Source organism: Gasterosteus aculeatus, chromosome 13 (genome assembly GCF_964276395.1).
Source record: "Gasterosteus aculeatus chromosome 13, fGasAcu3.hap1.1, whole genome shotgun sequence".
In the NCBI taxonomy this organism is placed as follows: domain Eukaryota; kingdom Metazoa; phylum Chordata; class Actinopteri; order Perciformes; family Gasterosteidae; genus Gasterosteus; species Gasterosteus aculeatus.
In genome coordinates, this window is record NC_135701.1 from 13983060 (window position 1) to 13999632 (window position 16573).

The window sequence follows — 16573 nt, forward strand, 5'->3', positions numbered from 1 at the left end:
AAAAACAAATGAAACACTTTCAGCATATATTCAAAAGTCTGGAACGTTTTTTTAATTCACTGAGATTCTGTACAGCCACAGTCATGCAATTACTTGACTATCATTTATGCACGCGCACACACACACACACACACACACACACACACACACACACACACACACACACACACACACACACACACACACACAAAAGCATGTATGAACCCAAACAAACAATTACTTGGAGCAAACAAAAAAGAGTGAAAGGTTGTCCGCAGATTAAATGCATATACTGTGCTGTACTTTGGAACTAGATGAGTTTTTACTCCATTTCATGCTATAGTTGATATGCATAAAAAAATCACAACTAATACAGTAAAGCTTTCATTAGACATCCAAAATCAACATCATATGCCAATTCCAGAGATATCTTGTACTTTGTGAAATGATTCAAGATGAATGAGCCTCTTATTTTTCAAAAAGGCAATAGAAAAAATCTGCCTCATTGTTTAACCATTTCACAGCAAACTTGCTACGGGGCAAAAAGTACCAGTTTAGCGTCCTGGATGCCTTAATGATTTTATATCTTAAATTATATAACTATTATAATCAGGAGACCGTTAAAACACAACCCAATCATTTTAGTCCATTAAGGCCATGCATAGAAGTTCACATATAAGTATACGTTACACTGTGGTTTCACTTTTCCACAAACCACTCTTCATTCCAACCGAGCTCTGGGATTGGTCCGTGCCACTCATGTCCTGTTCCAGCTCGAGCCCTGACTTTTTGAGGGTGCCATTTGGGGCAGCGGCGCCGGGCACCATGGTGGTGGCGGCACTGTTCAAAGGGTAGGAGCAGCGCTTAGTGTCTCGCTCCAGCTTCAAATTGTCTCTACTGGCGCAGCGTCTCTGAGCGCCGTGCATGGCCGCTCTGCTGGCCATAGAGGGCGGCAGCGGGAAAGGCTTGCGACTTCCGCTGCTTCCCCCGTCGCTTCCCTCCGAGGGGCTGGTCGGCACCGACTGTCCGAGGCGCTTCCCGTTGGCCAGCGGGCTGGCCTGGCTCTCTGAAAGGCTGTGCTGTATGCTGCCATTCTCGCTGGTGGCCTGTTTGTGCGCAACATGTGAAGAACTGAGGTGCTCTAAACCAGTGGGCCCTAATGCTCCCAGGCTGCCCCCACCACCACCAGTCCTTAGCGCTTTGAGACGATAGTGGCCTCTTCCCTCACTCCGATGATGATACTGGCTGCTTGCTTGTTTCGTTCTGCTAATCACTTTCCTCTTGTGAGGATGCAACGGCGCTGCAGAATTAACAGTGGGCAGGACATTGTTCGTTGGCTTGTTGTCAGCACTGGCGCTGGCGTTGTTACCCACGGGGGCACGTGAAGTGTTGTTGGGGCTTTCTTGAGCCACCTGCAGCAGGTTGGTGAGCTTGCAGGGCCCGGGGCCCACGCTGCTGATTCCACTCGGCGTGGACGATGACCGAGCGGATGAGTTGTGGGAGTCAGGCGGTGGATGGCAGTTGATGAAAAGTTGCGATCCCTGCTCAGAGGTCTGCGTCCCACTCCCCGCCGCGCAGGTGTGCGCATAAGCAGACATAGGATGGGACCGACGGTAGCCCGGGCAACACGCCATCCACGAGGCCTGCACGTCCAGACGTCGAAAGCAGTGGTGCGCGACCAGAAAAACCCCCAGGACCGTGGCAGCAATTCCATAGAGACAGCTGAACAACAAGCCAGCGTGTCCGGTCAGCCACATTGCCATGGCTCCGCAACACCACAGAACTACAAACAGGAAATGTGTGGCCACCAGCACTAGGAACTGTGTCTTAAGAGGGTACTGGTCCTCCGGGACGGCAACAGGGTTCATTGGTCCCACCGCCGAGTCTGTGGAGAGGAGGCTCGTGCTTCCTGCCAGTGCAGGCTGGCGTTCAGTCACAGGAGTGGACAGGGTGGTTCCCGTGCATTCTTTGGTCACGCGGTGCCTCAGGCGAAACACGGTGCACAGGAAATAGATCCAGGTCACCGACAGCACTAGGCCAGCAGGGACAAAGAAAGACCCCAGACTGGGGCGCCATACTAGCCAGCAGCTGCAAGAAGCAGAGAAGGAAGTCAGGAAGGTCAGGGCAAGACAAGGACACGTCTCTGTGTTCAACGTATCATAGAGAATTATGCGCTTCAGCAGCACAAACAACACAAAGTCATGGGCCAAATGGCTCGAGACAAAAGGAAAAGAGAAGCACTTACTAAAGGCTGTTGTCGCCGTAGTTGTTGACATTGACAGCTGCAGTTATCCCACAAATGATGAGAGGAACTCCGCCGGCTATCAAATAGAACCTTTAGTAATCAAGGATAGAGAACATATATCAAACACAAGTTCCAAGCCACAGTTTGGGAAAGAAAGAAGCAGTGATTGTTTGTGCCACAGGGTGCTATGTGACCTTTGGCTGCCACAATGTTTTTAAAGTCTGCCAGTCTTTGTAATTTCCCCTTTTCTGTTTTTATGTCTCCCCGATCATTTCTAATATGAACAGAGCTGTGTGATCCTTCACTTTCACAGTGGGAAGATTGTTACGAGGGTCAGGATAGACTCCAGAAGCCAGTGATTTATTGTACCCTGATCCCATGTGACTGAGTGGGCCACAAAGGGGTAGCGGTCAGGGTCAGCGAAGGTCAGTGTATGATCGCAGCTTCAGGATCACAGGGGGAGGAGAAATAGAACGGGATATGTGGTAAGACTGTGCACCCCCTTGCATCGCAGTGCTCAGATTTAGAACGACCCCTCTGCGTCGGGTTATATTGGTTTCATACATTCCTCCCCTCCCCCACCAGAGTTCATACAGGCGTGAGGCTTTACTTTTGCCTCACAGCAATACTCTCTTATGTCCCTGCAAGGTTTTTTTTCTTCTCAAAAACAGAGAGACTTTGGTTGTCGGGCACAATGACCCACTTTGACGGTGCACACTGTGTGTGGCCACGCAAGAGCGCACCCGCATCCGTCTCAGAACATAAACCATACTGACAGCAAACAACAATCTCACAGTGCAGCAAGCTGGTGAAGGTTACGGCTCGCTCACTGACCTGAGCATAGGTCGCTGAGTAGGTGGAGCAGGAGACTCTCCCTCCGGTAGCCGTGGTATTCTCCACACGGCTTCTTTGTAAAGGACCCTGGCACTGACCCCGACCCACAGCAGGGTCGACAGCGAGGAGTAGTGCAGGGCGATGCCCACCTGTCGCATTTCACATTTAAGTAAGACATCAGGCTTCACGCACACTACTACTACAGACTACTAGCACGTGTTGTGCTGTTTAAAATGAATACTTACTGCTTGACAGACCACTGGGTAGCTGGTCAGGCTTATGCCTCCTGCGTAAATGGCCGTCGTCATAGCGATGTGAAAGCAGGTGTTCAGCAACGTGTGCCAGCTTTTTCTTGATAAGTGAACGGTGCTGTAGGGGCACAGAGCTAAATAATGAGGAACAGAAGAAAACAACAAATAGCAGCACATATCACTTTCTTAAAGTAAACTGCGATACCTGTGGTGCAGTATGTGCGTGATGATGATGGTGAAGAGGCAGAGGAGCAGCAATGCAGTGCAGGCGTAAACCACAGGGTGGAGCACCCTTCCAGAGATGGGCGTGGAGTTGGGAAAGTCAGGCACCTCCTGGGAAAGAAAAGTCCACTGCAAGTCCGATTCAACCGGGTTGATGCTGGATTTAGTTAAATACTAATGACCAACATACCTGCAGCACGGCATAGTTGCCGAGCACAGAGCAGCGCATCGTGGACGTGCTGCTGTCACTGTGGACCAGCTGACAGCCCTCGTCGCTCCAGCCTCCTCGTTTCTCGAGAGCCGCGAGGCTCCACTGAGCCGCCACAGCATCAGTACCAGGGGACAAGTGACGCAGCGAAACCCAGATGGGCTCTGAGTGGTTCCTCCTGCTGCAGCCGTCTGCCACAGAAATGATAACTGGACTTGAGTTTCTACGATTCTAAAGATCAATATCATTTCTTTCTAAATGAAAATGCGAAACATTCTTTTGACCCCCCAATACGTTAATTTATTACTAGAAATAATATAAAAACGAGCTTTCTCACCCAGGCCGACAAATATGACCGGAGTGTTGACGCTACGTCGGCGAGAGTGTTCCCCAGTGTTGCTCGAGTTCCCGGAGAGAGGGAAAAAGCTGCCGGTTCTGAAGGCTACAAACTGCAGCTTACAGTCCGCAGGAGCATCAGGAGGAAACAGAGTAGCTGGGAGAGTCACAGAGGCCAGTGCTACTGAATTCTGAAGAAGAAAAAAAAAACACGCACATTTTGTAATTTCTGTTGGCATCCACCAGCATATCTGGATAAAGCAGATGTGAAAGGTTAATGATGGTACTGTATGCAGTAATAGTAGCTAAAAACGGACACACGAACGGGTGTCCACACCTTACCTTAAGTGGGAAATTGTTGAGGGAGGTGTTATGGGAACCGGTGCTGCAGCGAAAACGAAGCTGCTGCTCATGGGTGGACTCTGACCTGTCCATTCCCAGGCTGCTTGTTAATTCTTCGCGGCGCTGATAAGCAGTGCAGGTTATTCCCGTGAAGTGGGCTGATCGAATGAAGTGCGCCTCCATCACAATGTTTCTAGACACCTGCACGTATTACATGTAATAACAAAGATTATGGTCTCCTCCATCTCCTCTTTCATTGCAATAAACTGCAAAAACATTCAACAAGATTCTCTAACAAAAAGAAAATGTCTGTGATAAGATTAAAACAAGTAGTATGACATTCCGTACCATGGAGAAGTCCTGAGCATGACCGTGTAGCTGAGGCCAGGCCATCGTCTCTAGCGAGTAGACTATGGAGCTGCAGGCTCTCTTTTCTCTCTGCGCTAGAGCGAGCACCTGGTCGTCCACCTGCATCACGTTGCTGCCCATCTCCACCAACACCTCTGACAACTGGAACAAAAAACACGCAGGAATTTGAAGACAAAAGGTTAGTAAAGCAATGTAGACATACCTGTATATCTCAGTTTTACCCAACGCGATCTTTCTCACCTCTCGCAGCTGTTTCACATACTCCATGAACTTCTCCATCATTTGCGCCACATACAACACATCCACAGAGTCAGTGAAGCCTGCAGCCTCCAGGGTGTATGTGCGCACCTGATGAGCCAAGGTGAGTGCGTTGGATGCATTGATGGGCCTCTGTAAAGAAAGAGGAAAAAAGGGCAACGTTATACGTGCTGTTTACATGTGAACAGGAGGCATGTAATGTAGGACACTTAGGAACCACCGACCAGGATGAAGGTATGTAGGACACGGGTGATGCCGTTGGTGTAGTGACACTCTGAATAGTCAGCCTCCTGCCAGTTTCCAGAGCGGTCACATTGTCTGGAGGCCTTTTTCTGTTCGATACCTCCTTCCACAGACAGGGACGGGTAACGCAGCTGCAGGCAGTACTGATGGGAGGTGATGCCTGCCAGAGTTCTGGGCCACCTGGGGATTAAAACCGTGTGAGTGTAAGACCGCTGGATCTTCACGCGCGTCCTAATAATACGTTTAAGTGTGACAAACCTGAACTCCCCACGGTTGTTGACAACTTTATCCTCCGGACAGAAGGAGGCGCTGTTCTCCAGCACCAATATTTCAACACTGCGGGACGCGTTGCCCCGCCCAGTAGAAACCACACACTCCCACTCTCCCTTGGCCTCCACATGTACGTTGAATAGAATAAGCTCACTGGATATAGAGGATAAAGACAGCTCATTATAACACATTATCGCTACATGCTCCATTGTGTGTCTGAACTCGTAAAACATTCATCATTTATGGTTTATCGGATCATTCAAATTGTCTTTGCCCAAGAATTAAAGGTCACAGACGGCTGAAAGGAAACAGCACCGAGGACGAAAGAGAGCAGTCTGCTTCTTTGAGTTACTCAACTTCCTTTACCTGGTGATGAAGGTGCAGTCGTGCAGCACACTGTTCTCCAGCTGGACAGACATCTCAGGGTCAGAGGTCACCAGCTGACCGTTGTGACGCCAGTGCAAGGTGGTGATCTTGTCCACCAAGGCAGCGGTGCAATGGAAGGGCAGCCGGTCGCCTTTGAAGACCACCTGACGCTGGGACGGCAGCAGCGACAGGGTGTGCAGCTCCAGGGGGCCGTCTGAGCGACACAGTCGGACAAGACGGGGGATACGACCGTTACCGATAGTCAATCCACATTATTCTTCCTGCTCTCTCGTTGCTCAACCTCAGCTGAATGTTTCCACAGAAGCCATTACGAGTCTGCAGCTCCGACACCGATTGGATGCAGACGGCACAAATTCTAAAAATTCAACCCTGAGGATTAGTTCACCGATGTGTCTCTCTTATGCTGGCCGGAATTCATCTCTTTCAATCCAATTTGCTATAGTAACCCTTATAAATACTGAGACGATCTTGCGCGCTGATATGAGTGTAATTTCATTGTCCACAAGCCAATGTTCTCTGAAACAAAGCGGTGAACCGCCTCATTCGTATGCCTCGTTTTTAGCCAGACACTCACCACAGCTCAGCTGGTTTTCCTTTAATCCGCGCAGGGGCGTTCCCCTCAGGTGCCTGGGATACGCACACAGGGTCTCGTCCCCCAGACGGGCTGAGGTGCCGCGAAAGAACCCCGGGACCCAACGCAACCCGCAGTCACATGACAGGTAGTCCGAGTTGAAGTTCCTGCAGAGAGAAGTGACGGTCATTTATCTTTGTTTTTAATCCACCGGGCTGAGATGAAGTGTTATTTCTTCATTTTAGGATTGATATGTAATACCTGTGCTTGACAAAATAAATCCTTAAAAGGCTTGTTGCATATTCGTCAAGTGAAAACAAAAGTTGAAACACTATTTCTGTTACATGTCACAGACATGGTATGTTTGCTCAAAATTGAATCTACTGTTTAACTGAAAAACTGTAAGCCCCGTTTATAAAAAAATGAAACAAAACTTGGTTCAGATCTGAAATGTTTATAGACTAACTTATAGTCCCTAAACATTTCAGACCTGAAGAATGTTTTTTCTTCTTCTACTTTATGGTTGTCTACGAAATATGTGTTTTTCATCTACAAATAATACAATGAAAGCGTGTCAAATAAATCAGCATCTCCAAATCTTCTGTTTTTCTTCAGACTTGAAGTCATTGTGAAAACAAACCCTCGGTAAAATAAGCAATAAGTCTAAATAAGCTTTATTTTTGTCAAGAATATTCATTGTTTCCTTCATATTGGGAATGGTATGTTGCGAGTGTGAGTTTGACTGTCTCATACTCACACAAGCTTGAGCAGCGGCAGCTCCTGAAACACTCCTGCGTCCATGGTCGATATGATGTTACCAGAGAGGTTCCTAGAAGCACAAAGCAGTTGATATGAACTCCACAGCTTTTACAAAGCATGAAACATGTTCATGGGCTCTGTCTCTTACAGTCTGGTGAGATTGGTCAACCCCTGGAACATGTCTGCAGTCAGACAGCCAATGCGGTTGTTGGACAGGTCGCTTGAAGTGAGAAAAGACAAAGGAATGTTATTTTGGAATCAGGAGGACTCGTCACAGTCACAGATTGTGATATCTCTGCTCTTTCAATGCCCGTGTTGTTTCAATGATATCAGATCAAACGCTTTACATCGAAGATAGAAGGTAAAACGCCGCAGGACTTCCTTCTTTTTTAAATACAATAAAGCATTTTCCACAGCTAGAAAGTTAAGGCAATAAAACACAAGCACGCGCACTTTCTCTTATCCCTACTCCATGGGACGCAAAGCTTTATCACTGATGGGGTAAAAGCAGGGCCCCCGTCCTGTCGTCCACCTCCGAGTGTGATGTATAGCCACAGCCAGAGAGGGATCTGCTCAGTTGCACCTCTGACACTACCCAGTAGAGAGCTGTCCAGAGCATGTGTTTATCTCCCCCTGTTTGTTTTGAAAAGCCCCAGACCTTGCAGGGAAAACACAAGTAGTGGGAGGAGGGAAGGGGAGTCACGCGGTGCAGCGCAGACGACCAGCTTCGACCCGCGCCACAACCAGACATCTGCAAAAGGCGCGGGGATGGAGCGGCTGTCCCGTCCCCCCCTTCCGATGGCGTGAGAGAAGAACCGGCCTTGCCCTGAGGTTCCCACCGCGGCGCACGCAAGAGAACCGGAGACGACATGGCGGGGGCCCTCGCGAGGACCGACAGAGGCGCTTAGTGAAGGAAGCCTTTATTGTCACGCTAACAACGGGAGCTCAATGTAACACCATAATGATGCCATCTGCCATGAGCTGCCAAAACAGTGTCTGCTTAAGATGTGACGGGATAAGTGGGCCTGTCACAGTTACTGTGAATGGTGTGTTTGTGTGTGTGTGTGTGTGTGTGTGTGTGTGTGTGATAAAAAAAATAAAACTACTATATGTATCACTTTAAAGCCTTTTTTATGATTTTTGTTGATATGTTTGCCACACTGAAACAGCATCATGTTAATGTCTACTTACAGTTTCCGAAGTTCAGAAAGACCCTGGAAGGCTCCAGGCACTATGGTGCTGATTAAGTTGTGCTTGAGGTCTCTGAGGAGAGAAGAAATATTAGACTTGATGAGAAAATGCTTCTAGGGATGATGATGTGTCGAAATCAATAGTTCTATGGAGAAATAGCAAGTTGGCTTCCTCTTCCTACCAGCTCACTAATTCACATGTCTTATTTAGTTTATTCCATACATGCCAAAAACAAAGTAGATTAACTGCCATTTTGAACCGGGGCAGGCTAGAAGTTTCCCCTGGGTTCCAGTCTTAAGGCGAAGCGAAGCGAAGCTAACTGCTGGCTGTAGCTCAAACAGAGAGAGTGGTATCTATCAGCACATCCAACTTTCGTGTCAAGTTATTCACCAAAATGTTCAAATATTCTGTCTACTTTCTAGACAAGACTTCTTTGAGTTTAACTGGACTGGAGGACACATTTCTAAAACACGGCTCCTCCAGCGGGACACAGCTGGGGATTTCTGCACACGGATAGGAAATCTTATCCCATCCGCCACCTGGGCATGATGAGCTGCAGGTACTCGACAAAATAAGATACTCGCCAGATCGAGAAATTGTTTGAAATCACTGTTCTTGTGATAACATTCAAAACAATACACATTAATATATTAACCTCACTTTAAAGATTGCATTTGATGCTTTGTGCTGCATTTCTCTCCACCCCCTTCGCATTCAGCACCCTCACCCTTGTGTTGGACTGTTTGACCGTTTTTCCTTACTGGCCAGGAAGGAGGTTAAAACAGACCAGGAGACAGGACATATACACTGTTGGTTGGAATGCAATCCATGTTCCTACGATATGAAAAAAGCCTGGACCGATCATAGATGAGGATTTCCTTCCAGGAGCTTTAAAAACACCAACGCCATGACTGAATTTTTGTCTAATTCACTTTAACCCAAGAAGCCGCTGCGGAAGGGAAGACCTCAGGGGACTTTCTGCTCCCCTTTCCCACCAAAATGATCAGTCACTGCTGCTCTCAACCACGCTGCCTCACACTACGTAAAACCTCAGGCATCTTGTAACCATTGAGTTGTCCGCTTTCCATGAGATGAGCTATTTTGATCATAGCGCAGGAAAATTATTTTAGAAAATGGCTTCCAGTAAAGAATTATTCTCTGCGGCATGGAAGCCATAGCTATTCGCTATTGGTCGCACACTTGCTGAACTATCGCTTACATCTCGATAGTTGGCAGACAACTTATAAAGATTCAGCAAAATCTGCTTGGAGCTATATTTATTTCATCAATCAAATGTCTGTGTGTGTGTGTGTGTGTCTGACAGCGAACAATATTACTCTCCGATGTGTGTGGGCCTGTCACAATATATGTACGGTAGTAGTCTCTGCGTGGCGATGCGTCCCGCTCTGAAAGCACCGGTTCTTCATGTCACTGGCTGTGCAGGATTTGTTGACCACAGAACAATACTGCAGTTTTTAGTCTGCGTCTCGGGGCTCATTAGCGCGGCGATGAGAGACGAGGCATCGCCCACTGAATCCTCTCTCCCTTTCACACTCTACACACCCGTGCTTTTACGCTGACCTCAATGTATGCTGTAAAGGAATTAAGACAATCCTTCAAGTGAGCAAGAACGCACGGAACACAAATCCTGGTTTAGTTACCAGATAACAATCTCACTTTCAAACTTCATGTCCAGTGTTGGAATTTTTCTCTTGTTCTATTATCTATTGGTGAAATTCTTCATTCAAACGCGGCTGATTTTATTCTCAATTAAGTTTTTTTATGACCAAAACTGCATTATGTTATGTTAACATATTGTAAAGACAATAAATCCATATATTAAATCAGGTAATATCATTACACTCTAAATCAATCAGTCTACTACTACTACTACGGCTAATGTATTTTGTATTGGAGGAAACAGGCACGCACAGGTGCATTTAGCTATTCATACGAGACATCACATTGGATTGCATTCTTTGCCTGGACATTTACGCTATATTTAAGCAAAAGCATGCATGCATGCATAATCCAAAATGAGCTGCAGAGACTTTATTTCAATGAGTCCCACACTTTTACACATGAACCTGATATTGACTAGTTTCTGAAGTACCTCGACCTTTCTGAACATAAATATTTTGCCAAGTGTGATAAAACCAGCCATCGGCTGGCAATAAATAATGAAGTATCACACATCAAACATCTTTATCACCGACAGACTGCTGCTTTAGACGCGGTTTGAGAGGTTGCAGTGCTTTGTGCGCTGCGGCCTGAAGAGGATCAGCAGTTCACTTCTTCTGATACACTCTCTTATCACCAAGCTGGGGAATGTGGAGGAGCTCAGCAGAGTCAACAGGATCTGAAGCACTCGCCAGGCGCTTAGACCAACACCGTAATCCAGGCTAAATCTGTGCCGCGGTCCCTCACAACGGGCTCACACCCTCAGATGCATTTCCAACTTTATTTCAGACGCACAGTACAGTAGCTCCAGCCGGCCTCATACTCAGGCGATGACTTGTCTGTGTGCCCTCCGGAGTAGACGGCGCCCTCCCTGACGACAACTTCACAGCTCAGTGGCCTCGACACCGATGACAACAGCTGTCGCCGAGCAGGAGAATAATAGCAGAGACGAGAAATGCTTCAAAGCCTCACGCTGGCTGTGGGTGAAAATATCAAGGTTGAAAAGGCTAAACGTTGCAACATGTCGCTATTACTCCTTTCTTATCTTCAGTGGCAGTTTTTTCAAAAAGGCTTCATGGTGAGTTTCGACGCATTATCATTTCTTGTTTGTAACCTCGGGACTGCGGTAAACCACTATCCCCATCGCCACGTGCGGCCTGTGTGATGCCGTTGTCACGGACTCAAGCTCACTCCCAACCCAAGAGGGACCATTGTCTGGCTGCCGTTAAGAATGTCCCACCCCCCCTCAACCCCCCGATCAATGGGGCTGGTGCTCTGCCATTCTGAAGAGTCATTTCTCTGCGGGTGTACGTGATGAGCACTTGGGCTCCATGCAGGCTGGAGAGGAGCGACGTGCTTGTAGGGTTAGGGAGAGCGTCATAATAAGGACACGTTCTGTAGAGCGCTGCGGACGCGGAGTGCTCCATTATCAGGAGCACAAGCGACAGGGTCTGGAGTGCTCGACTGACATTGTTTAGGCCCTGGACCCGGGGGGAGCTGGGAAAATGATTGAAGCTAGGGAATTGCCACTCATTATCGCTGGACTGGAATCAAGAATTTCCTGTTCCTGTAATTTTTAATGACACTACAGTGCCAATTTCAATACTTAAATTGTATCTAGATCTTTTTGCAAACTTATATAAGCAACTGCCTGAAGACAGAAGTAAATATGAACCTCTATAAATGGATTAAAGGTCAGTTGTGACTAAAATCAAGGTGGGATAACTGGCAGCGTGGTTCTTGACAGAGGTCGGTGGAGACCATTTTTGTGCTGCCTGTCATTTCCTGTCTGGTCTCTAGCAGAGGCCCTTGCTCGTTTATTTTTACAGTTTCCGCTTTCTCCGTTTTTTACTAGCTAGCTTTCCCCTGTAGGGAGGGGCAGGTGGGTTAGGGGTTTCAGTACTGAGCAAAACCGTCCCTGTGCATGGCCCGGCAGACCCCACCTCCCTTCTCCTCAACACACTTGCTCACAATGGGGTCTCTGTAAAACTGGCCCCAAACGTACTCCTGCCTTCCCCCTAAAAACAGGAAACCGGAATCTGCAAAGCTCTTGTTTTTCCACTAATTTCCTGCTTTGCTTCCCCGTCTCCAGATTATTTTCTTTATTTTTTTCTAGTTCCTACCGGATTGGTTATACCTTATCAACATTTTGCATGCGTGTTCATCTGAAAACCAATGGCATTGGTGCAGCCATTGAGGTAAAAGCAAAAACAGACTATTATATTCATAAAAAAAGCTTTTACTTGGAATACCACTGGACACTTAAGATCGTCCACGGCCGTTACTGTACCATGGTTCAGACAAATAGGCTGTGCTTATGACTGACAGTGACAAACTACAGCTCTAACTGCACAGAAATAGCAATGTACACTTTTATTTGAAGTGTAAAATGTCCAAAGTTGATTACATGTTTCTATAGTCGAGCTGGAGATTATTGTGCCAAGGAAAACTTTGAAACCACGGACTGTTATTGACTTCAGTTATGGCTTCTGGAGCAGCCGAGTGAAGGGGGGCAATGCCCATATAGGCAGCTCTGTACATTTTCTAGAGATCTGCATGCACGGCAGTCAGAAACAAAGAAGCTCTATTCTTTTAATTGGACATTTGTCAGATGAATGATGCCAGACAAAGGCAGCAAATGCTATTTCAGTTTTGGTTTTATCAATAAGTCACTAGACCTAAAACTGGAAAATTGAACATATTGCAACTGAGAAGGAAACAGGAACAAACGCCTCTCTTTTCCCTTTCATTGAAAATGAAAGAGAAGACTCAAGTCCACGAGGGAATTTTCAGCCAGGAGGTGGACTGCGGCATGTACGGAGTGGGAAGGGGGAGGAACAGCGAGAGACCCTGTGAGCTGGGAGAGGGGAGACGCAAAAATAAAACAGAAAAGCAACACAAGCGGAAGTGGGGGGAAGTAAAGTAGAGGGAAAGCTCAAGTTCCTCTGGAGGAAAATGCCATTGAAACCATATCAAGTTTGCAGAATGAGAGTGCGAGGGAGAGAGAGAGAGAGTTATTGGCGTTTAAGTGTACAATTTGGTAATGGGCTTATGAGGGGGCTCGCTCGCTGTTTCAATAAACCCCCAGAGCCATGACTGAGCTAGGCTTGCAATACAAACACACGCCGTTCCTTCAGTTTATCTGAAAGACACATCTGGAGTCTATCAACTCCAGCAGCACCCCCCTTTCTGTTTCCACTCTCCAGCACGCTTAACCCCTTCCTCACCCGCTCCACCCCTCAATGTCATGCACTCTCATTAGCTGACTGTTGCCTAACTGTGGGCCACTCAATGGCGATTGCAGGGAAATATCCAAACACAAATGTTCATTTTTCTATGGGGAAGAAATAAGACTCCCATGTGGAACTTCCACAGCTGGCGTTAGTTTTCTTCAGAATGGTGGGCTGCTACAATCTAAACCTTTTCTTACCCAGAATGATCTAGACAGGAGGGATCCTTGCTGTGTACGTACGTTTTTCACTTGCAATAACATTGCCCACTTGTGCCGTGTTTCCACTCATCAAGGTAATTTGCCTGTGTGGAAAAAAACGTTAATCTACCACGAAGAAAAACAACCCCATATTTATTTGAGACAAACTGCAGGAGTGTGCTTTCCTTCTCTCCCTCTCCCTCCAGCCACCATACCATCTTTAGCCATCCTGGCTCCACTTCTACTGTGTCAGATGGTAAAGTTGTTTAAGTTGGACCGCTTCCTAACCCGAGCGGCTCACAACGGCGGAGGCGATTTCAAGGTTGGTTTCAGAGAGGCCAAGGCAAAGACTGAGTGCTCTGTCTATTTCTTTTAACAGTTCCTATCAAATGAAAACATCTGCATATTTACATCTGCCCTCTGTGACTTTGGTCACAGGTTTCAGTGCAAACTGCCATAATTATTTTTTCAAATAAAGCTGTTATTACAAATATATATATATATATATATATATATATATATATATATATATATATATGTAGACATGTCAGGTAGATTCATTCCGCAGGGATCATCGCAACTTCAAGTTCACCATGCTGCCAACACCTGTGAGCGTCTATCAAGTCCTAACCACAAGCCTCACTCCTGCCTTTCAGACGCGTTCAGTGCCGGCGACCTGCTGATCCCTCATTCATCATCATCGCTGCCCTGTGCTCTTCCTCTCTGCTCCCTTTCAACCGGTGGGGTGCGCAGACCTGGTAATGAGCGGCCCTTGTGCCCCTGCCTGCCTGTCCTGTGTCCCATGGTGCAGTGGGGCCCAGTTGGACAAGAGCCAGACTGCCTTGACCCTCTCTTTGCTCATTATTCTCATTACCTCGCCTCAAATCAGGGCCGGACAGGCTGCTGGGATCTGTCCACGACTCATAAATGTCCTGTCTCGTCACAGGGGCGGCCAGCGTCAGCGCCAATCAGGAAGGGCGTGCAAAGAGGCTGAGGTGCTCAAACAGGTACACGAGTACAGCATCGCGGGGCGGAGGGCGTGCACACACGTGTGTGACTTACTTTGCCTACAGCACACACTGCCGCAGAAGGCAGGTATGATTCAGCTGGTGTTTCATCCCAAAAGCTGGAAAGAATGAGGTATTCCAAGACCCAAATGTAGCTGTTGGATGGCAATTATTTTCAAAAGAGCTACAAAAACACAGTAGTCCAGTAAGAGGGCAAAGACAAACATGGCTAAATCGCTCCTTAGCACTTGGGTGGTTTGGCAGGTTATGAAGGCAAGCGTGGCTTTGAGGAGGTTGGTCCTAATGAAAGGGCTAACTGTGTAGATTGCTGCACTGTCTGTCCCGGGCCTGGAGGAGGGTGGCCTGCTCCGGAGCTGTATTCTCCAACTAACAACAGCCGACCAGTCTGCATTCAACTCTGAATAGATGGTCTGGTGTGAGCGTGTGGGTGTGCGTCTGCTGAGAGAGTTACCAGGCCCTTTAGAAACTGCTGGACAAGAAGCGAGGTTGCCCATACTAGGAAACGGCACTCTGAGTTTCAGCACACACTTGGAGTCACGACTGAGATGGGCCAAGAGTGAGAATGTTCACATGCAGTCGGGGAGCAGACCGTGTTGAACCTTGTCGCAGAGGGGAAGAGCTGCAGTGTAATTCCTTGATATGTGTTTACTCAGCCCCAAGGGGCTGCCCTTTGATTACACCACTGACCACATAATATGAGTAACTGCTCACAACTGCTCCGAATGACAAGCACATGTAGACGATGAACTGGAAAGAATGGGAGGGCCCGAAGAGCCGAAAAGACAAAACAAGGCTGAGATCGCACGGAATTAGACAAAAACGGAACCTAAACCGGAATTATACCTGAAACAGATTTCTGTGTTCATCCTTTCAGGTCCTTCCACTGAAACCCCCACTGATCGTTCTTCATTCAGGACGGCCACTTTAACCCTTAGCGTAGATGTAATTATAAACCGTGCAGTGCGCAATTAAAGGTTGGAGACGTCAGAGTGGGCGAGCAGACCTCCACCGCTGTGATGGAGAGCCAGCAGAGGTTAAGGCAGAGGAGTGAAATGGGGCCTGCGTGATCTTCCCTCACACTGGACGCCTACATCTCCCTCTGTAAGCACAAGTATGTGTGTGTGTGTGTGTGTGTGTGTGTGTGTGTGCGTGATGTTTGTCTGCCTGTTCTCATTCTCATTCTCGCAGGTCTTTTAGCTGTGAGCCTGCAGGAAAGCTCCACCCTTGTGCCCCCTGCTTGTTTTATCACTGCTGCAGCTACAAGGGCCAGTTAGTGGGTAAGCTCAGGTTACTCGGGTCAACCAACCTGAGGCTCTGCAGGGGAACCTGTCCGCACTTACAAAAACAAGCAACATCTCCTTGTTTTACATCCAACACAGAGATCTTCTTTGACTTTACTTTTGCTATCAATTGTTCTTCCGAACACAGCGCCTCGGCGTAGCGTCGTCCTGCAAACAGCTTTTTAACACGTTTGGTGCAAGACAGTTGACATAAGAGCAGAGAAATTGACCCCTGAACAATTCACCTACGGTGTCCACATGCCGGAGAGAACAAACATCAATTTCAGCAAATTCAGCTTTTGTTATCGCCTGGCAAGTCTGGGGTGAGCTCCAGCAGGCAGGTACTAACAAGCTAACAACGGCAGCAAATGAGCAGAGTGTTGTTTCTTTTTAGCATTTTTGAGAGGCTCGTTAGCTTCATGGGTGGCAGCTCCGAGTGGCATGTGGAATTAATATCCCTTCAACATTCCCACCCCCCCTCTAACAAAATAAGTATGTCTGGCAGACTACAGTATCCAGACTGAAGTGACTCCACGTGTGTTGTTAGCTACCAGGACGCTATAAAGCTTTACTGGAACGCTCTGTAAAACAACACCTTGGTGGGAAACCCGTACTGTAATTCACACAGTGAATTCCCAGGAGCATCACAGGAGCATCACAGGAACATCGCAGGAGCATCACAGGAGCATC

At 47.5% G+C, this 16573-nt stretch overlaps 1 protein-coding gene and 1 long non-coding RNA gene across 2 annotated transcripts in view; one reads left to right on the top strand and one right to left on the bottom strand.

Moving 5' to 3' along the window:
- Nucleotides 1-25: 25 nt before the first annotated feature.
- adgra2 (adhesion G protein-coupled receptor A2) overlaps nt 26-16573 on the bottom strand; it is a 31304-nt gene continuing 14756 nt past the window's right edge. Inside the window, exons 3-19 of the mRNA XM_040195365.2 lie at nt 8466-8537; nt 7423-7494; nt 7273-7344; nt 6519-6682; nt 5924-6137; nt 5546-5710; nt 5269-5467; nt 5027-5176; nt 4766-4927; nt 4418-4618; nt 4077-4266; nt 3722-3930; nt 3515-3642; nt 3304-3427; nt 3059-3207; nt 2225-2314; nt 26-2067 (exon numbers count right to left, since the gene is read on the bottom strand). Coding sequence (XP_040051299.2) covers nt 666-2067; nt 2225-2314; nt 3059-3207; nt 3304-3427; nt 3515-3642; nt 3722-3930; nt 4077-4266; nt 4418-4618; nt 4766-4927; nt 5027-5176; nt 5269-5467; nt 5546-5710; nt 5924-6137; nt 6519-6682; nt 7273-7344; nt 7423-7494; nt 8466-8537 — 3763 coding nt within the window. The 3' untranslated portion in view covers nt 26-665. The remainder of the gene's footprint in view (nt 2068-2224; nt 2315-3058; nt 3208-3303; nt 3428-3514; nt 3643-3721; nt 3931-4076; nt 4267-4417; nt 4619-4765; nt 4928-5026; nt 5177-5268; nt 5468-5545; nt 5711-5923; nt 6138-6518; nt 6683-7272; nt 7345-7422; nt 7495-8465; nt 8538-16573) is intronic.
- On the top strand, nt 13762-14464 carry LOC144386304 (uncharacterized). Its single transcript, XR_013451995.1, has 2 exons — nt 13762-13897; nt 14232-14464. It is a non-coding gene; the product is annotated as an uncharacterized LOC144386304 (long non-coding RNA).